The sequence below is a fragment of the Lepidochelys kempii genome, chromosome 5, assembly GCF_965140265.1.
Source record: "Lepidochelys kempii isolate rLepKem1 chromosome 5, rLepKem1.hap2, whole genome shotgun sequence".
NCBI lineage: Eukaryota > Metazoa > Chordata > Testudines > Cheloniidae > Lepidochelys > Lepidochelys kempii.
Genome location: NC_133260.1, coordinates 27,562,637 through 27,584,343, shown reverse-complemented (window position 1 = coordinate 27,584,343; position 21,707 = coordinate 27,562,637). Strand labels below are relative to the sequence as shown.

General features: G+C 45.5%; 1 protein-coding gene across 3 annotated transcripts in view; it reads right to left on the bottom strand.

Annotated features, from left to right (window-relative positions):
• Positions 1–8,700: 8,700 nt before the first annotated feature.
• EGFLAM (EGF like, fibronectin type III and laminin G domains) overlaps positions 8,701–21,707 on the bottom strand; it is a 136,527-nt gene continuing 123,520 nt past the window's right edge. For 2 of the 3 annotated variants that reach the window (XM_073346165.1, XM_073346167.1), the window contains 4 exons: positions 19,785–19,928; positions 17,872–17,955; positions 9,971–10,074; positions 8,702–9,598 (listed from right to left, as the gene is read on the bottom strand). In XM_073346165.1, coding sequence (XP_073202266.1) covers positions 9,444–9,598; positions 9,971–10,074; positions 17,872–17,955; positions 19,785–19,928 — 487 coding nt within the window. In that variant the 3' untranslated portion in view covers positions 8,702–9,443. Of the gene's footprint in view, positions 9,599–9,970; positions 10,075–17,871; positions 17,956–19,784; positions 19,929–21,707 lie in introns of all 3 variants that reach the window. The other variant, XM_073346166.1, reaches the window with a different exon arrangement.

Sequence of the window (21,707 nt, the reverse complement as noted above, 5' to 3'; positions counted from 1 at the left end):
GCCTAAATATTATGTTTAGAAATGTTTTATGTTTTTTACATGTATTTCAATGGAATCTGTTTATAGCACTAATGAAAGCATTGTCCACTAATTTCAAATTGTAAAGTATGAAGTTAGTTCTGAGAATAAATGAAGGTGAAAAAGACAGTCAATTTAACACTCTTCCCTTTACATTGCTTCTAATTTAGAAATTTACCACGACAGTTTTTTGCTGAAATTGGCATACATTTCCAAATCTGCTATGTATTTAAAACAGAATAATCACAAGGCACTTTATTAAATAAAGTTAAAACGCACCAAGTAAACAAAATGTTGATTCACGAAAATGTATTAGCAGACAGTTTTATTGAATGGACATCTAAACAAACGCATGCTTGGAAAGAGAAGTGTGACATCATGTTGGGAAACATGATAATATGGTATGCTACATTTATAACTAACCTAGTACTAAGATTCCACCTTTTTTGCATACATTTTAAGCTAGTTTGCTTGGCTGTGTAACTCTTGACATATTGCTTATGTCTGTTTAAAAATATGCATGTATTTAACAGTTTTGCCATAGTATTGCCATAGAATTTAATAAATATATTTTCTTACTCTATTATAGGTTTGAACATTCTTTGCTTATGTATTTTTTTAATTGAGAGAGTCAAGTGTTTGTTTGGTATAAACTGAGTTACTTCAGCTTTACACCAGTATAAATGATGACAGAATTTGGCCCCGGGTGTTTAATAAATCTGCTACTGACCTCATGCCAATGTGCTCCATTATGTGGCTTATATCAGTTCAGTTGACATTTCTGGTTTCCTGCTCCACTGGGCTAGTAGGAACTGAGAGGTGCTCCGTACGACCTACCGTATTATGAAGTTCAGAAACAAGCTCCTAAAGAAACTCCTGTCACACACTGACATTTAAAGACATATTTAAAATTAGTTGCAAGGCCTTAGAAAACACTAAATCATATGGACAATTAGTTTTATGACAGATTTCTAATCTAACTGTTGGGAGAGATTATTGCATCTGACCCCCAGAAAAAAAAATATTAACTGAAGCCAAAAGTATGAGTATGTCAGTGTGACGTTCTGGGGTTCACCCAGACTAGTAAGGGTTTGGTCACTGTTTGCCTGGAAACCCTGGGTGTCTTGTAGCTGTGCAGCTTTGGTCCAGAGCTCTGACCTCAACAGACTGCCAGCGGCCCACAAGCGTCATCCTGGCTTTGTCCAACCTGGTTGCTCCTTGCAGGCCGACTTTAGTGCCCTTCCAGCCCCAAATTCACCCTAAAAAACATCCAGTGCAAGGACCAGTCCCTCTCACTGGACCCTCACAGGGAAAGTGTTAGGTTTGCTGCTTTTACAGGGACAGTAAAACACTCTCACCTGTCCATTGTCTAGAAGCACACACTTTACTGAATTTATACAACACTGATGATTTATAATGAAAGCAAAACACATTTAGTGACAGAAGGGTAAAAGGGATAAAGGTAGAGATGCTACAAACAAATAAGAGTGAAAACATGCATCTAAAAGTCTAAAACAATCTAGCAAGATACAGTCTTTGTTCAAGATGGTTTCTCTCACCCACAATCGCCAAGCTTTTGCTGGCCAGGACCCCTCACAGAGATCAAATGGCTAGACTTCCTTGTCTCCCAAGGTGAAGGATAAAAATAGAGTGTCTCTCTCTGTTCCTTATAACTCTAAAGGGGTTGTTTTTTGTCTTAAAAGGCCCGCCCTGGGGATTCAGTCTCCTGTGCCTGGGGTTGGGGGGGCAGGCAGGAGCCAGGTTAATTCTCTGTCTCCAGTTCAGAATCAGGATAACCTCTGCTGGTTTAGCTTGATGGCTTTGTTTACTGCTAATAATTAAGCTGAGATAACCCCACATTCCTTTGTCTAGGATGAACCTGTTTATCACCTTGACCTAGGCTAGGCTGTCTTGTTTTTACCATGTTCTATACTTACACTAGTAACATCACAGAGGGAATTCACAACTGCACATTTAGAATGCATGTGCTAATGTTATAATGATAATAACCAGTGTGGTGTTAGCTTTCATATGATACCTTACAAGGCCTATGTTGTACAAATACTGCAGTAGCATGTGAAAACAGGTGTGCCTGGGGTCACAGTCAGACATTTATGGGAAATTTCTAAACTGCAAGACAAACCAGGTGGGAGGGTAATTAGTAGATGGCTACATAGAGCCTCCCTAATTTTTACACACTATCTGCTAGCGTAGTTCTCAAACTCTCCCAGAAAAATGAATGCTGACTTAAGATATTGCTTGCCAGTTCAAGAGATTAGGGTACCAAATTCCAAAGCTGTAGACTCCAGTTGGTATTTAAGAGCCTTCATGCTCATCCAAGTGACCAAAATGAAAACTTTGGCATGCTAACTTGGACACTTTGGAAGTTGGCTGCGCATTCATTTAGTGATTCTCCAGCAGTGTTTTGGTGGTGTCTCAGCTGCCCCAGGTGTAAGGAGTGCAAGCACTCATCACAAAATCTTGGTTACCAGACAGATAAGATCATCTCTGTTGCCTCAGATAAACCTGTTACAAATGTTAGTAATGCATCTGTGACCAGCTGTGGTCACTCAATTAGGGTGACAATCTCCCAAAAGCTGGTGGATATTCTAATACTTAGATTTACCAAGCCACTACAAAACAGCTTCTTTATTACCTTACTGGTTACTCAGAAGTCCAAACAACACAGTTCTCTTAAAGTGATCCAGCCTCAGGCCGCCATCCAGGTACACACGTCAAATATGATGATTTCTGAAAATCTTATTTCATCATATAAAAGAAAAGGTTTAACCAATCCCAAAGGATCGGACACATTACCTCCTAGGTTACTGAATATTCCAGATCTTACCCAAATACACACTACAGCCAATTCTTATTAACTAAACTAAAATTTATTAAAAAACAAAAGAGAGTATGGTTAAAAGATCAATACATACAGACGTGAGCTCAAGTCATTGAGGTTCAGATTCATAGCAGAGATGATGAGCTTTGTAGTTGCAAAGAGTTGTTTCAGAAATAGTTCATAGGTTATAGCCCCATGTCCAAATATCATATTCAGGGCATACCAGCATAAATGGGACCTCAGTCTTGCAACTCAAACTTCCCCCAGTGAAGCTTAAACAGATCTGAGATGACAGAATCAGTACCCAACGATCTTTTATACAATTTTATGTCTTCTGACAAGTTGGATTTCAAAAGGTAATTAGCATGATTTTGAAGGCGGTGGAACACTGGTATTTAGCTGTATGAATTAACATAAGGCAATTTGCTTGTTCCTCCACCATTCACAGTATATTTCAAAGTGGGATGAATGCCAAGATATCCTGTGTTTCCAATTCATTAAAATGACAGGATGTTCCTTTACTCTTTGAATTAACAGAATACAACATAGACAGGGACTGTTGATTACATTGTTGACCATACACATATATATGTAAATACACAAAAATACAAACATCATCTTCCCAAATGTCTTTTGAGGGATATTTGTTTTTCAGGATGTTTAACCCTTTCTGTGGCCATGCCTCACAGCACCCAGGACAGCTTTAGATTTCAGCTGTGGACGATTTCCCTTGCATTGCACAGACATCTCAGGCTGAAGGAGAAATTCCTAATATGCAGCTGGGACCAGTCATGTCTCAAACTTGGATACGGCATAAGTGGTTATTTTTAATCACTTCTATTTTCTGGGGCAGGGCTCACAAAGTGACAGCTTTCTGTGTTTGTAGAGCAGCCTGAGCCACATGATGCTGAATTCAATGAAAAGATAAGGCCATTTGGGAGCTATGCCAAACAGAGATGCCAATAAAGAGCAGTTACTCATTTGTGAAAGTCTTGTACAAAGAGGGCAACTGCCACAGCGTGCACATGACACTGCAGTGAGGCAAATGGTGCCTTGTCCCCATATAAGGTAGTTAGAACATGATCATTCAACCCACAGAAAAAATATAGATGGGGCGGGAGGGCTACACTCATTGGAGCTGGGAATGTTTTGAGTAGTAAGCCCCAAGGCCAATTACAAGTTAGAGGGGCTTCCCCTGAAAAATAAATGGCTGAAAAGTGAAGCTGATTTTTATGAGTTGGCTTGCCCCACAAAAATGTTGTAGCATTTGACATTTTATATATAGTGCTGGAAACTTGCACCCCAAGCAAAAAAGTGATGCAGTCAGTTTTCTGTAACTGATGTAGCTAGCAGAGATGCCCCGCAGCTGGGCCCTGGGTATACCTGGACAGCATGTCTGGCCTGATGTAGTGTGTTTACCAAATGTAAAGTGTTACAAAAACTGAGTGCTTTTTAATTAAAAAACAATCACTCATGGCAAGTTAATTAAATAGAAGCAACTTTGTCCCAACAGCAGCCTGCCATAAAGTGCCCTGCCTGCGTTTGAATCCATGCTAATTTTTGTTTGCTGGTGCCACACACTAAAGATGACATCTTTTCTCTCTTGGGCAGCAGGGCGAGATGGCTGAAGTAATAAGACGCACTCACAATATGTTCCCCCCGTCTGTGTCTTGTTTCCTTCTGCCTGTTTTTGTCTCTCCTGACCTCCTTCTTTGTTGCTTAGTGCATAAACTGCTCTGTGAGTGTCAGGCATGAATTCAGCTAATTCCCAAATAGCTGGCTCCTAGAAACTGGGTTGGTGCTAGGTGCCAGTGAGGGTGTGCTAAGAAGGGGAATGATTTTTGCCTTTTGAGAGGGCAGGTGAGTAGTAAATCTATGGAGGACTAAGACCCTGCCTTTGCCTGTGTGCCTGATGTCACCAGTCTACTTTATGTCTAGCTACTCGTCCATGTCAAGGACTAGTGTGTACTTAGGGCTAGGGCGGAGAAGAACTGGTGTGAAACGTCCACTAAGACGAGACAGGGTCAGTGCCACAAAGCTGCAGGAGCCTAGTCTGCTGGTTGCAGTGGGGCGTTCAAGAGACGTGGAACATTAGGATGATGAGAGGAGTGAGGTGTTGGGCCAAGCTCTTCGGACACCTATTGCCTAGGGAACTGGGGCTTCGGCATCTGGAAATAGGTGCCACCCTCCCCCACCCCCGCAAGATTTAGGTGTCTAGGTCAGGTCAACCCTATCTGGAGAGGGGATGGAGGGACTGGAAAGTGCCCTCTCCCGAGCCCCACTGTAGCCAAGAGCCCACTGGTTAGGGCATTCACCTGGGATGTGGGAGAGCTGTTTTCAAATTCATGCTCTACCCAATTTGGAAAAGGGCCTTGAGTCCACATCCTATGTTGAGTGCCCTGACCACCAGGTTCCTTCTGGGGGTGGGGCTCTCTGTCACTCCTGTTGGAGGTATTCCACTTGGTTTAAATAAAGATTTAGTGGAGAAAAGACTTAAGCCTGATTCTCCCACAGGGCTATTGAATAAGTAAATAAACTAGATACATTCATGGAGGATAGGTCCATCAATGGCTAATAGCCAGGATGGCCAGGAATGGTGTGCCTACCCTCTGTTTGCCAGAAGCTGGGAATGAGCGATAGGGGATGGATCACTTGATGATTACCTGTTCTATTCATTCCCTCTGGGACACTGGCCACTGTCAGAAGACAGGATACTGGGTTAGATCGACCCTTGGTCTGACCCAGTAGGGCCATTCTTAAACACACCTGCCAGGCAGCCACAAACATTTTCACCTCCATCTGTCTTTTAAGTGTGCTCTAGAATCTCCTACAGGATTGGGCTCTGCTGGTGAGACAGGCAGGCGAATGCTTATTTTGGGAATCTTGCCATGGCTTATGTGTCAGCAAGGGCTCCAAGTGGCTCATTAACTGTGGGACAGTGGCCAGTCGTTAGGGGGTATTGAGCATTCCCACTGGTGGAAATTTAAGCTCCTGCGGGGTTAGGTAGCAGCAGAGTGGCAATTTTAAGAACCACCGTGACTCCTAAACATTGACCTTAGGCACATAAGTCTTCTTGTGAATCTAGGCCCAAAAGACTTGCTCTGCATTTCTCAAGATATAGGCCCCAATTCTGGACTGTGTTCTGCTCCCTTTACACGACTGGCATAGCATAAAGGCGCTGGAAAGCAGCCAGATTTCCCTACCTGGAGATGCTTGAAGTATTATGCCCACGTTAAAGCTCAGGAAGACACACTGCACTGGCCCCAAAGATGTGAAGTGTAGCATATAATTTATGCTCATGTAGTAATATTATATGATATTCTGCAATGATTCTATGTACAGGCAGTCTTCAACTTTACAATGTTCGAGGTACACCAAACGTTTATAAATTGTCATCGTGTTTCGACTTTACGATGTCGGTTTTGACTTTATGATGCCTGAGCTGATATTGTTCCTATAGGAAATTCGAGTTATACCCTTTTCAACTTAAGACGCAATTTTCAGGAACCAATTGTGTCGTAAGTCCGAGTATTTCAGATTCAAGTGAACTGTTACTGTAAACCAAAGGGCTGTTGAAAGCAGTCATGAAAAAGCTGTTAATCTTTTCCTGCTGTACTGATTCTCCCAGGCTATTTTTGGAGCAAGCTGATTACATTGTCAAGTCCTAAAACTTGAAGGAAGGAAAAGTATTTGAGCTGCCAGTGTGCCCAGAATTTTTGTGGAGGAAAACCCTGCAGCAGTCGCAGTTCCTTGTTAACTGGGAGTGTGCTAGTCACAGCTTGCCCGCACCACGCAAAGCTGCCATGTTTTGTAACCTGTGCTGGATAGTTTTGGGTTTGTTTTTTAAACTAACTCAACCACGAGTACTGAGCATAGTTGTGTCAATGCAACAAGTTGACAGAGCATGTGTCAGGTTTTCCTGTGGAGAATGACTGACTGCTTTGTAAAGTACCATTTCTTCTTCTCCAGCCTGTGATGTGAAAATTAGAGCCCAAATAATCCTCCCTTTTTATTCCACTCTCAAGGTCTGTTTGATCCTCTCACTTTACTTCCAGCCAAGGAGGCCATCACTTCCTTTCAGACTGTCAATGTCAGTCCTTAAGCAAGCATAGGGGGCAGTGTTAAGCAATACGTGGCTTCTCCCCCACTCACCATGAGGCTGAACATGTTGCTGCTACCCCACTGCAGCTGGAATTCCAACAAGAATGTGAAACAAGTCAAAAAGCTGGATCCTTTATTGGTGGTGGTAGGTAGGCCCCTTCACTGCAGTGAGAGATTTGGTTTCTCAGCTCCGTTCTTCAAGGGGTGAGCAAGGCTATCTTTAAAATTAAAGCTGCCCAAAAGAAATCCGCTTTAAAGGAGCCCAGTATTACAGTATGCACAGCATCTGCTAGTGCAGCCATGTTTCTTATTATGCTTCATTTGCTCAGCTGGATAGGTGAGGCTGGCAACTCAGAGGTCTCACATAGCCAGTGAGGCAATCCGAGTTATGAGTGTTTGTCGGTTTGTGGTGTATATCTCTATTGGCCTCCCACACTAACAAACATGGAGTTTCTTAAAAACCAAACCCACACTTTTCAAAGACCAGTCCCTGTTCCACCAACATAGCTCCTTGTCCTGAGGTGGCCTTATCTGTAATAAACTTTCTTAAAATACATAGTCATCTCCTGCCAGATGGTGATCTTTGAACAGGGCTCCAGATTTTATGACAGAGTTGAAAGGAGAGAGGAAGCAACCAGATGAAAAAAGGTAAAAGTAAATATGATTAAAGCGTCATGTAGCGCTGACCAAACAGCTGTGCTTCACAGAGACTACACATAGCAACAGAGTCACTCTTAATAAATGGTCCCATATATTTAAGGTATAGCAATAGGAGGCTCCAAGTGAATTGCCATCTCTATGTTCACAATAAAATGCAGCAGAAACCTGCTTAAATGCCTGTTTCTACATCATCTTCTAAACAAGTACTACTTGAAGAGTATATTGTCTTACAAATGTCTTCATTTAACTAATCTAGTACTTTAGCAGAACAATTTTCTATTTTATCTTATCTCTTCTGGTTCACTAGGTCTTTGAATGACCCTAGCCCTATATTAAAAGTTCAGCTACCGAGGCCAGAAATCCACCTGAGTCAGTGTGCTCCGGTCAGTGCACCATACCGTGTACTGTCTTCTGGAAATAACCATACAGCCATCTTCCTCTCCTGTCCAATAGATCCAGCATCATTTCCTTGGCAGCACTCCAGTAGCTGACTAATATTCTGTAACTGCACCTGCAGTACTGACTGATTCTGGCAGCAGTATTGGGGTCCTTGAGTTTCCACATTATGGTGGCCTTTAAGGGCTACACCATTATATGTGTTGCCTCATATTTTCGTTGGTTTGTTCACTGCTCACTATTCTACTTTATGTGAACACAGCCAAATGAAAATGACAAATCTCCAAACTCTGAAATTCCGACTCTCCCTGCAGCATTTTCTGTCTGTTCTGCTGATCCTATAAACATCAGTTTGACAAATACTGTTGAATAGGTTTTATTCTGATGCATGGAAAATGAAGTATTTAAGTTGGCTGCACTCTGCTATGTCCTCTTGCTTACACAGTCTGATCTTTGTGTGAAATCAGATAGATAAATACTGATGGTGAAATATCACAGTAGCAAGAGATTTTTATATCTTTTTAATCTGTTTAAGCCATGAAAGCTTCATGAACGTTCAATTTTAACTGTCAAAATTTACAAAAAAGAAGTCAGATTTAAAACTGGTTATAATTCACAAATATCTTCACTGACACTGTATAATACAGACATTAAACTTCCTTATATAACAAATTAAAAACAGTTTGTTTTGTTATTTTTAGGAAAATGTGCAAAGAGCTAAGTGTAGTACACCTAAACTTTAGAAGTTATACTAATTGATCAGTTCTTTTGCTGCAGCTATAAAAATATACAAGTACAAAATTACTTCTACAAAATTGGACTGTTGATTTTGCTGCTGGCAATAAAAAAGTAGACTTTAATATTAAGAATTATCCTCTTCAGCAAACAACATTGTTTTGAAACCAGGAGATGTAGGTTTTTGTTATTTACGTAGGATGGACCGTAACTTGAACACTGCAGTGAATGGTAAGAAGATCTGCTTATTCTGGGATAGAAATTTGAATGCATAGATACAGAGCCTGAAAAGATGTTAGTTGGATGATAGTCACTGTGCCATTGTAAGCTGGAAAGAATATGTTTCAATACTGTTCTGGTGGATATGTAAAAAAATCTCTATGGAATCACAACACTCATTACATCACACCTTTCTTTGTAATTTGTATGGATGTATGATCTTCAGTGTTCACTAAACATTTAATGGTTAAATGTGACATTTCCTACACAAAATACTCAGTTTGGTTGAGTCACAGAGCATGAAAAGGAGGAGAGTGGAAAATGGTCCCCCTTTGTATGATTTCCCTTCAGTTTGGTTCTTTCCTTCATGACTAACTCAAAGCATTGGCCTTAGAGTGCAGTACCGGTCATTTTGATCTCAGCCACACCCACATCCACACAACGGTCCTTCCATGTGGAGAGTCTGCTCTTGTCACTTTGTCCCACAGGTGTTAATATTCTTCCCATCTGTGGCATCTTCAACCAGTGAAATGTGGTAATCTGTTGACAGGGTGAAGTGCGAGATACACCCCACCAGACCCCTCATGTACTGTCGGTTTGTGTGAAGTGCTATTTCTTTCATGCCACCTAGGAGAGACAGAGTGTGATCAAGTGAATGAGAAACTCATAGAAGAACATGCGCTTCCTTATTTCCACTTTAAAAAATGTAAACCACACTACAGTACTAGATTCCTATTCTAACACAAAAGGAAGCATCAGCTCTGATACAGCAGCTGGTTTCAATGAGGGTCTTCCTTCTTTTTAAATATCATTTCTTAGGCACTCAAAAATACAATTGTGATGAGCCTGATAGAGAAAACTGGGAAGCTAATCCCTTCCACCACAGCTCATAGTCAACTGTTAAAAGGAGATTAGAGCTCAGCATCTAGTTACTTGCTTTAACCACTAGCATGCAGGGTTCTCAGTGGACCACTATAGTCTACAATGGTGGTCACTTACCTACGTACAGATCTCCATTGATGTTTAATTGTCTCATCATGCCAGGTGATTTACCAGTTCTAGCACCGTAATCATCCACAGTTACCTTTCCAGACTGCCCATCCCTGAAATGGAAAATGAAATCCAGAATTTGGGTTTACTCTAGCAACTGATTCCTCCATTGCATAGTGTAAACAATCAAGCAGCAGCAGCTCCTCCTCCACAAGGTTGGACAGCTCAGACCTATCATCACTGAGCACGGTGCTTTTATTGTGAAGGCCTGATCTTGATTTGGGGAAGATTCCATGAGGTGCTCTTCAATTGAAACACCACAGTGTCATTTGGGTGAGTAAAGTATTAAGAGGAGGCAGGAGAGAAGGAATGAGTTTCTACAGGTTGTTAAGGGGATGAAAGAAGAAAATTGAAAACAAATATGCTGAGGGTTACAAAGGAAAGGAATATGGGTGACATCACAGCAGAATTTCCGGAAGCCTTCTGCTAATCATCCCCTCTATGATATCTTTCTCAAGGTTATCCCCAGCGCTAGCCTGATGTGACCAAAGTACATAAGTTTACACCAATTGATTTTTCAACAGCAGGGTCTGCTCCTGTCCAATAATACTGGAGGGAGGAAGGGGAAGAGAAAAGGAACTGAGTTGTCCTAGGGTTTCCTTAACTCTGTACTCCTGGGGGAATTTTTTTGTAACTCTATTCTTACAGACATAGTTGCTGATAAGTATTTTGAAATAAATTACCAAAATAATTGAAACTGGCCCGATTATATGGTGTTATTTTTACAAATAAAACATGCAGAATTTTAAAATATTGTGTGCAGACTTTTTAATTTTTTAGCCCAGAATTTCCCCAGGAGTATTATAAAAATGTATTGTGTTTAGACCCTATAATATGCTTGTAAATTGCTGCATGCATTAATCTCGCTTATCTGTATTCCATGCTACAGGTAAAATATGTTTGTTTTATAATTGTAACAATGCCTGCTCTGAACTTTGTGAACTCAGATGGGAAGAGTGCCTTCCCCTCTTCTCCCACTCCCACTAAATGCAGGAGGACTATCAAAAATTAAGTGGACCATCATGGGACAAAAGCTTTGTTAACTGCCCCAGCCACTTATGAAGACAGCCTTGTCCTATGGGTTTGAGTGCAGAAAGAGGGAAATAAAAATAGTTGACATAAAGATTTGTCATCCCTCTTCAGTTTGAACTCTCACAAGGCCTGGATTAAGAAACAAAACAGCAGAGATCCTCAAGGTTGACCTGGAGTAAGCCCATTCAGTGCTGACAGATTGCTACATCTCTGGCACCTTTTGAATCCCAGACTGAAATTCATCTGTGTATATACACTTGCTTGCTTTAACCTGTAAATAACTCTTTTTCCTAGTTAATAAATCTTGAGTTAGTTTATTACAAGATTGACTACAGGCATGGACAGTGGGTAACCGGTGGGCTTGGGTAGGCTAGCCCCTGCCAGGCCCGCCCCTCCTCCCCGCCCTGCCCCGCCGGAGCCCAGAGCATCTCCCCTGCCCCCAGCTCCGGAGTGCCCGGTGGGCGGACAGGCAGCTGAGCACACCCCACCCCCACGCTGGAGAGCTGGGTGGGCAGACAGCACGGCCCCAGCACAGCCCCTAACTCCTAGTGGTACCAGCACCAGCTCTAGCCACCTGGAGTCCCTGCCTGCAGGCCAGCCCTCACTAGCCTCAGTCGAGGGCAAGGGTGCCAGAGCCCTCCCAAAAGTGGGGGAGGCGGGGGCCCCCACCTGAGGTGGAAACAAAGGCAGCCCCCCTGCCCGTGTCCCAGGACCCCGCAGCCAGGGCAGGTGGAGGGACCCAGGCTCCTCTGGGGTTGCCAACTGTCTAATGGCCCAAACTCAAATACCCTTGCCCCGCTCCTTCTGGACCTGCTCACTCCAGCCCTCCTCCCTCCATTGCTCGCTCTCCCTCCCTCACCCTCACTCACCTTCACGGGGTTGCAGCAGGGGGGAGGGGTGCATAGGGGATTCGGAAGGGGGTGCAGGCTCTGGGAGGGAGTTTGGGTGCGGGAAGGGGCTCTGGGCTAAGGTTGGGGCAGCGGGTGGGGGTGCGGAGTGTGGGCACTGGAAGGGAGTTTGGGTGCAGGAGGGGGTGAGAGGTCAGCATCTGGGAGGGAATTTGAGTGTGGGCTCAGGGCTGGGGTGGGGGGATGGCAGTTACCTAGGGCGGCTCCCAAAAGTGACTGGCACATCCCTCTGGCAGTGATTCGGATGGGGGAGGGGGCAGAAAGCACCGAGTGCTGCCCCTGCCCACAGGCACCGCCCCCACAACTCCCACTGGCCGCAGTTCTCAGCCAATGGGAGCTGCAGAGTCAGCGCTTGGGGCGGGGGCAGCGCGTGGAGACCCCCTTCGCCTCCCGCCCTGGTGCCACAGGGACAGTGCTGGCCGCTTCTGGAAGCGGTGTGGAGCGAGTGCAGGCAGGAAGCCTGCCTTAGCCCCGCTGCACCGCCAGACTGTTAACACCCCAAATCTCCTGGTTTGGCCACAATAGCCTCTGGGAGATAGGGCCTGATTCCGGGAGACTCCTGACAAAACCGGGAGAGTTGGCAACCCTTGGCTCCCCACAGCTGCCCAACCCGGCTCTCGCTGGGGGGAGGAGGACCTTGGAGCTGCAGCCCGGCCATGATAAGAGACAGGCGGGCAGCTGTGGGGATTTACTGTGGACCCTCTACCTGGCCCTGCCCGAAGCGAGCAGTTCCCTGCCCCCCAGACTTCCCTCCCAGGTCGAGTAGAGCCGTGCAAGCAGCTGTGGAGAGCCAGCGTGGAGTCACGACCCCACCCCCTCCATTCCACCTGTCCCCCATGTCTCAGGTTCCCAGGTGGTGCACATGGGCACACGCTGCAGGCCCATAAGGAGGTGCTCGTAGAAACATACTATTACACTGGGAGTTGGCAATGCAGGGTCTTGATCCATGTAGATGAAAATCATTGTGCAGATGCAACATGCCTTAATGGGGCAAGACTGAACCCTAACTACATATCTAACTATACTACAGGGTATTCATTCAGGCTCCTGTTCTGGCTGAGCAGTCAAGACATGATGCAGGCAAGCAGGTCCTCCCTGGGGATTGCTGGAGAGGGACTTACTGCCCATTCCCTTCTAGAATGGTGCTGACAGTTTTTAAAGCTTGGAACCCATGGGTTCAGATGTAAGCAGGTCAGGTCTCTGGCTCTAAAAATCTCAGATCTGGAGTGGGCTGGCTGCAGTGCAAGCAGGCTGCAGGTGGTGGCAGGTGAGATGGGCTGTCTCCTCCTGTTGTTGGCAGGCAGGCTGGGGGCAGAGGGAGTGGACTGGCTTTCGCTGAGGCTTTTTTGCAGGCTGGGTTTACAGACTGGGCATTTGCTGGGCCAGCATTTTAGCAGGCTGCAGGGAGATCTCTCCCCTCTGCGCCCCAGCTGGTCTGTGCCACGTGGGAAAGCCAGGCTATTCATAGCCTTCATCCTCCTTTCCCAGGCATCTGGGGCTCTGCCCTGGGTCAGAAACTGCTTGCAGTCTGTCTGGTTGTTTTCTGCCTCTGATTGTGTACTGGAGATTGCTGCTCTTTCTTCCTCCCATTGGTTGAGGGAGAAAGGTTGCCTGGGTGACTGGAGGGGCGGGGTGTTGCCTCCCTCTCCCCTTCCCTTCTGCTGTTGGAAGTCAGCAGTGCATGATTCTGCTATGGACCTTAGAGGAGCCCAAGCAGGGTGTCTCTTCTCTTTAGGGTGCAGCCTCCTTGCTGAGGGGGCTGGGGAGCTACAAAATCTTATCACTTGACATTATACAGCTAATAAAAGTAAGAGGGCAGAGGGTAACATTCTTCAGAAAATGGACAGGGGCAAAGTTTTAAGATGGGTTTTTAAAAATTCCAATTGTTTAAAACCCAAAAGAAAGAAATTAGCAGAATTTTTGTTTTTAAAAGCGGGAGGGGAAGGGAGAAGAAAATAAATGAAAAAAATAGGCGACCGTTAAAACACAAATACAGAAAAAAGCACCTTTCCCTCGTGATTGTAAGACTTTAGAGACTGCCTATTACTAGGGGTTTGTACAGCAGGTAACTCAAGGGAACCTTCTTCCTAACTGGGCTCTTGAGCACTTCCATAGTATAAATGTTTAATAATAATAATAATAATTACATTGATGTAATTGCCATTTCATGGGTTGCTTTGCTTAAGGTTGCCAACTTTCTAATTGCCCAAAATCGAGAACCCTTGCTTCACCCTCTGCCCTGAGGCCCTGCGCCTGCCATGCCCCCACTCACTCCATCCCCCTTCCCTCTGTCGCTCGCTCTCCCCCACCCTCACTCACCTTGGAGCAGGCGGTTGGGGTGCGGGAGGGGGGTGAGCTCTGGGCTGGGGGTGCAGGCTCAGGGGTGCATCCAGAAATGAGGGGTTTAGGGTTTGGGAGGGGGCTCAGGGCTGGGCAGGGGGTTGGGGTGCAGGAGGGAGTGAGGGCTCTGGCTGGGGGTGCAGGCTCTGGGGTGGGGCTGGGGATGAGGGGTTTGTGGTGCATGAAGGGGCTCAGGGCTAGGGTGTGGACTCCAGGAGGGAGTTTGGGGATTCTAACCTGGGGCAGGGGGTTGGGGTGCAGGAGTGGATTTGGGCTCCAGCCAGGCAGCACATACCTCAGGTGGCTCCCAGAAGCGGACAGCATGTCCAGCTCCTAGGAGGAGGGGCCAGGGGACTCTGCGCACTGCCTGCGCTCACAGGTGCTGCCCTCACAGCTCCTTTTGGCCATTGTTCCTGGCCAATGGGGGCTGTGGAGTCGGTGCTCAGAGCAGGGGCAGTGCGCTGAGCCTCCTTGGCCACCCCTGTGCCTTGGAGCTACAGGAAGATGCTGACCGCTTCCGGGAGCAGTGCGGAGCCAGGGCAGGTAGGGAGCCTGCCTTAGCCCCACTGTGCCGCTGACTGGACTTTAAGCAGCCATGCTGACTGGAGCCTTCAGAAAACCAGACATCTGGCAACCCTACTCCTGCTTTCACTGAAATCAGTAGCATATGAAATGTGCTATTTTCAGCCTCTGGGTTCAAGATAGCTAGCCAAGCTGCCAAAGAAAGGGGTTTGCTCTCTTGATGATGGGGGCACTTAACTCCCATTAGTGTACCTCCCAAAATGCCTAAGCCATAGTGTTTCTGCTGTTCTAAATACTTTGGAAAAATAGTGATATAGATGCAACACTACAACACAGGTACTAACCCACACTTAGAATTTTATTTATCTGGAAAGTTCAAAATATCACTCTTAACTCAAATGGTAATCTGAGATAAGACACACATGGAATCAAATGAAACAGCCTTCAAGTGAGTGGTATGGATTTAAGTACACACCTACCACAGCTTCTATAACTAACCATGCACTACTAGGGCAGACTGGTTTGAGCTATGCCTGACTTCAAGGCTGCTCTTTGCCTAGATCATCTTGAGTATGACAATGTTTGTTTGTAATTCTTCTGCCACATGAGTTCAAAGTTGCTAAGCGTTTAGGGCCAAAGGTCCGTGCCATAGAATTATAGAAATGTTGAACTGGAAGAGATCCAAGGGGTCATCTAGTCCAGTCTCCTGCACTGAGGCAGGACTAAATATTATCTAGACCATCCCTGACAGGTGTTTATCTCACCTGTTTGCTTTTAGGCTTTCCTAAACGCCTCAATGATGGCAATTCCACAGTCTTCCTAGGTAATTTGTTCTATTGCTTAACTACGCTTACAGTTAGGAAGTTTTTACTAATGTCTAACCTAAATTGCCTTCGCTGCAATTTAAGCCCATTACTTCTTGTCCTGTCCTCAGTGGTTAAGAAGAACAATTTATCACCTTCTTCTTTGTAACAACCTTTAAAGTACCCGCAGACTTATCATGTACCCCCTCAATCTTCTCTTCTCCAAACTAAACAAACCCATTTTTCTCCCAATCTTTCCTCATAGGTTACCTTTTCTAGACCTTTAATAATTTTTGTTGCTCTCTTCTGGACTTTCTCCAATTTGTCCACATCTTTCCTGAAACGTGGCGCCCAGAACTGGACACAATACCCCAGTTGAGATCTTACCAATGCTGAGTAGACTGAAAGAGTTACTTCCTATGTCTTGCTTACAACACTCCTGCTAATACATCCCAGAATAATTTTCACTTTTTTTGCAACACAATTACATTGTCTACTCATATTTAGTTTGTGATCCACTATTATCCTCAGATCTTTTTCTGAAGTATTCCTTCCTAGGCAGTCATTTCCCATTTTGTATTTGTGCAATTGATTATTCCTTCACAAGTGTAGTACTTTGCATGTGTCCTTACTGAATTTCATTTTATTGATTTAAGACCATTTCTCCAGTTTGTCATGATCATTTTGAATTCTAATCCTGTCCTCCAAAGAGCCAGCAACTTCTCCCAGCTTGGTACCATCCACAAACTTTAGAAGTGTACTCTCTGTGCCATTATCCAAACCATTGATACAAATATCAAATAGAACCAGACTCAGGACAGATACTTGATCACTCAATGTGCCCTTTGAGCTTGATTGTGAGCCATTGATATCTACTCACCTTAGAGTAGGTTCATCGAGGCTACATTTCTCTAGTTTATTTATGAGAAGGTCATGTAACACAGTATCAAAAGCCTTACTAAAGTCAAGATATATCACATCTACTGCTTTCCCATATCCACAAGACTTGTTACACCATCAAAGAAGGTTATTAGGTTGATTTGGCATGATTTGTTCTTGAATAGATCCATAAAGACAGTTGCTGATCACCTAATTTTCTTCTAGATGCTTATAAAGTGATTGATCATTTACTTCATTATCTTTCCAGGTACCAAAGTTAAGCAGACAGGTCCCTGGGTTGTCTGTTTTCCTTTTTTATAGATAGGCACTATATTTTCCCTTTTTCCATGGGTGGTGAGTGGAACCTCTGTTCGGGGAGGCTAGCCCCTGGCTCTGCCCCTTCCACCTGTGCCCCCCCACACCCTCACAACCAGAGCCCGGAGACCCCTGCGGCCAGCGCAAAGAGCTCCCTCTGCCCCCCCCCCACACCACCCGGAGGATCCCTGAGTGCCCCCGTCAGCCGGAGGAGCCCTGAGCTGGCCGGAGGCCCGAGCACCGCAACCACCCCGCCCCATCCGGTCAGAGGAACCCCAGGCTGGCTGAAACCCTGGTTCCCCCCACCCTCACACCTGCCCGGAGGAGCCCCAAGCCCCCCATCTGTCTGGAGGAGCCCCAAGCCCCCCGCCCCTTGCCTGGAGGAGCCCCGGGCCAGCCGCAGCCATGACACACCTCCCCTCCCCAGACTCCAAGCCGCCCAGGAAAAGCTGCAGCATGACAGGTTCAGGGGGCAACTGAGGAGGCAGCATCTCTCTGGAGTCCAGGGAAATTACTAATGACCCCGGGAAGCTGAATAGCACATACCACCGCCTCAGCGGCCCCAGAACCTGCACGGGGCATAATAAAGCAAAAACTTCCCCCACCAAACCTGCAACTGGGTGTCCAGTGGCAGCAGCAAGTGCCACAGGAGGCTCTGCCTCCCCTGGCCTACTATACCTGCTGCCCATGCCTTTTCCAGTGCTTTGGAATCTCTTCCATCCTCCATGAGTTCTGCAAGATAATTGCTAATGGCTCAGAGATCTCTTCAGCCAGTTCCCTAAGTATTCTAGCATATATGTCACCAGGCCTTCCGACTTCATAGAATCATAGAATATCAGGGTTGGAAGGGACCTCAGGAGGTCATCTAGTCCAACCCCTGACATCTAACGTGTCTAAATGTCAATGGAGCTGCAAGCCTTTGCACCGCCTGGGGATCTGGCCCTTACAGTTTTCTTCTGTTTTAAGTTTCTGATCAGGGCACTTCTCTGGTGCAATCTCCAAAATGGTTCCTAAATAAATGAGACTGTTGATAACATGAAGCTGGACTTACCGAACTGCCTTTACTCTGTGCCACCTGCCATCATTGAAAGAGCCATTCACCATTATAGAAGCAATGCCACTGCCCAGATTGTAGCTAAAATGTTAAAAACAAATAGATGTTGTTTACCTCCCTTATGGGACCCTGAGTCCCCAACACACTGTCCAGGGAGCCTCATCCCTTGGCCCCAGCTTTGATTTGACCACCTAAGCTACACCTTGCAGCCAGCATCCTTGGGGAAGAGCTTGGACTCCCTTTGAAGGCTACCTTCATTGGATGGAGGGGGCTGCAGGGTGACGTGCCACTTCTTTACTCTCCAAAGGCAGAGGGTGCTGCTTCCACAGCACTGCTAGGCCAGCAAGTGAGATCAGTCATAACACTGAGGGCTCCTGTATGGTGGTTTTTCATAGAAACAGAAGGCTAAAAAGATGAGTAACCCACAAATCTTTTGGCTTAATAGGGCCACATTATAGGAGCGAATAAAACAACTAACCTGAAATTCACAAAAGGATCATTTGTATTAGGGGGAACATGAGCTGTATGATGTTAGCAAGGGGCATGGTCCAGTGCTCTGAGCACAAAACCAAGAACTCCTTCGTTTCAATGTCTCTGGGTTAGTCTACAGTACGCAGTCTCTGCCAATAGAGCTACAGCGACAGAGCCCTGTAGGTGCAGCATATGCTGACAGGAGGAGTTTTTCTGCTGGTATAGTAATACCACATGCCTGTTCTGGAGCACGGACCCAGGTCTTCCACATCCCAAGTGAGCGTGCTAGCCAGCAGGCTATTGGAGAGACAAGGTGTGTGAGGATTCTTTCATTGGACCAACTTCTGTTGGTGAGAGAGTCAAGCTTTCTCACCAACAGAAGCTGGTCCAATAAAAGATATTACCTCACCCACCTCGTCTCTAATATCCTGGGCCCAACAGAGCTACAACTACACAGCATACAACAGACTATTGCACAGCCTGAGGTGGGTTGCTTTCATTATCTCCTGCTGAAACTGTTTTGCTCTGTATAAATAGTGAACTATTAATCAGGCCAAAGAAAGAGAAAGACTGACTCAGAGGTTAGAACACTCATTTGGGATATGAGAGATCTGGGTTCAGTCCTTGCTCCAAAGAACATGTAATTATTTGGAAGTACTGGCTGTCCTAATGAAAACTATGAAACCCGTGAACTATTTCATTTACTGTTTCAGTTCCCTGTTTCGCATACACTGAGACAGCTAAGATTTTTGCAAGGTTAACCACAGGAAACCACATGAAAATACCTTTATAGCAACCATTACAAGATAAGCTTTGGAATGGGAAACTTAGTATTTGTATCTATGAGATTCAGTCACAACCAGATAAAGCCAAAACGTTGATAATGTATCTTGGCATTAGACTATCATCAATTAATTGGTTTAAAAAGCTTTTCCATTTGTGAACAGCTATAATAATGTTTAAAGATGACCTGCTCTAGTTCATTGTTTGCTTCACTTAATCTGAAAATAAATTCTAACACAGAAAGACATGGCTTCCACCAATCAATATCCCACCAGAGCACTCTGAGATAAGCCACTCAAAAGCTATCTGAGCACTTAAAATAAAAAAAAAATTCCTCTGAGAGCACATGACTTTGTGTGTGTTGTCTGATGTGCCCGGGTTTTAGATTTTGGTTTTTTTGGCAGTAAGAATATTTGAATTTGAAAACAATTTGGTGCTTGACACAGGGGGAAAAAATGTAAAACCAAGTAGCAGGGTGCATTTGAAACACACAGGCACCTGTCCAAGGGACCAAACAAATTTAAACTCTATCAGTGCACAAGACCATGAAGTTATAATCCCAGGGGTCCTTGCTCCATGTTGAAAGGTAATAACATTACTGTACAGCGTGGTGATTTGTGCACACTGTGTAAATAATTAAACCAGTTAGAGATTACCTGAATACTAACGCTCCTTCTTGAAGACCTAAAGAAATGAAATCACTATTAGGGCGCATGGGACTGTCTCCCCTCCACATCAGCAGACCATCCTTCAGGGTAGTCTTGAACCTCATGAACACGTTTGATCGTGATCCTGATACTCTGTTTGATTGGGAGAAAAAATAATCACACAGGAAAGTTATGAGATGGGTTTTTTTCCCCCTTTTTAACTTTACCAATGTACCCCTCAACACAAGGCTGTTTAGGGACATATAGGCTGGGTACTCTAACACTCAGCAAGGTATGATTTGATACCATAAAACATATTTTACTCTGATCACAGTTAAACTTCCCCTTCTCAATGCAAAACTCCTAGAAATGCTATTGCAGTGTTGGAATCCTTGGTTCTATGAAATGTACCGGCAGGAGCTATCACAGCCCTGCAATTTAGTACAGGCTGTGGGTATAGCGAGGGTGACTGCCAATGTGTGGTGCTATTTTATTTGGCATGTAATAAATGGGGTCAGCCCCAGAGAACATACAGACTACAGGCCCATAAACATTACCAGGAAGTGCTTGCTGCTGCAAGTAGTCCCATCCAGGAAGGTGTGGGGGGAAGGGGGGATGGAAACTCCCCCTGGCCATAATCCCAGGCAGTTCTGGTCTCTCCAGGATTCTGGGAAGCAGCGAACCGAGGCCAGACCCAGGGGGCCATTAGGTACAGCCAGGGGGGGCACTTTCCTGCCCAGGGAAAAGACCTGAGCACAGAGGATGGGCTGCAGCTGGTGCGTCAAGTGGATATCCCCCCCACCAAGCACCATCCCAGGCTACTTCACAGTGCCAAGCCTGCACAGGACAGCTATGATTGGGCCATTGCACTACCAGTGATTGCAGCTCGGGAAGGTGTGTGTGTGTGTGTGGGGGGGATGCTGCTTGCTGACTCCCGCCCCCCACCCCCTGAAATCACACCCCGGCCAGAGCTCCAGGAGGAGATACCCCCGCTCCCCAATTCAGGCCATGCTGGTCACTGACAGCTTCAATCCCATCTCCCATGACTGGCCCAGGTGAGAGTGATTGAAGCGGTCAGCAACCACTATGGCCTGGAGCAGGAGTGGATGCTTCTCCTGGGCCTCTTGGCTGTGGCTCCCCACATCCCAGAGCCCTGTGCTGCCATCTCCTCATGCTGTCTCCTCCAACTCTGCTGCTTCCAGGGCTGCTTCAGAAGGGGAGGAGAGGGCTCAGCGAGGTCATACATGGGCTGGGCCCCCACCTTAGGAAAATTCTAGTTGTGCACCTATTGCCATCAGTGTCAGCACTGTAGTGCCAGTTCCAAGTGTTGATGGGATCAGGCCCAATGTTCAGGAATGACTTGATGAGGAATGATTATAAATACAGAGGTGGGGAGGGAGGGAAGGGTAACAGCACTAGACCCTTGGTGATGGCAATATCAGAGAGATTCCAAATTTGTTTTGCCTATATAGGCCTGATCTGGTAGGCACGCTCTGAGCACGCTTACCCCAGCATGCCTTGCAGGAGAGTTAGGCAGAGCATTAGCTCTCTTCTCTCACTTCGTGTACTGCTCTAGGGCTTGGACACCTGGCCTGGGGCGGCAGGATGCATATTCAGAAGTAGAAATATAGGTGCCTATGGAATTTTTACTGCAAAAACTTAGATGTTAAGCAAGTTTAGGCACTACATGGTTCAGAGGCAGCTTACTGGGGACTTTGTGAATCCCAGTTGGACCAGATTCTGGGATTTAGGTGCCTAAAGGGGCAGTTAGGCGCGTAAGTCCGTTTATGAACCTAATGCTCTGCCTCTTAGGTTCTCATCTGTAAAACAGGGAGAACAGCACTACTCTACCTCATGGAGATGTTAAGAGGATAAACACAATAAAGACTGAGAGGTGCTCAGATGCTAGTGATGTGGGGATATAAGTATGAT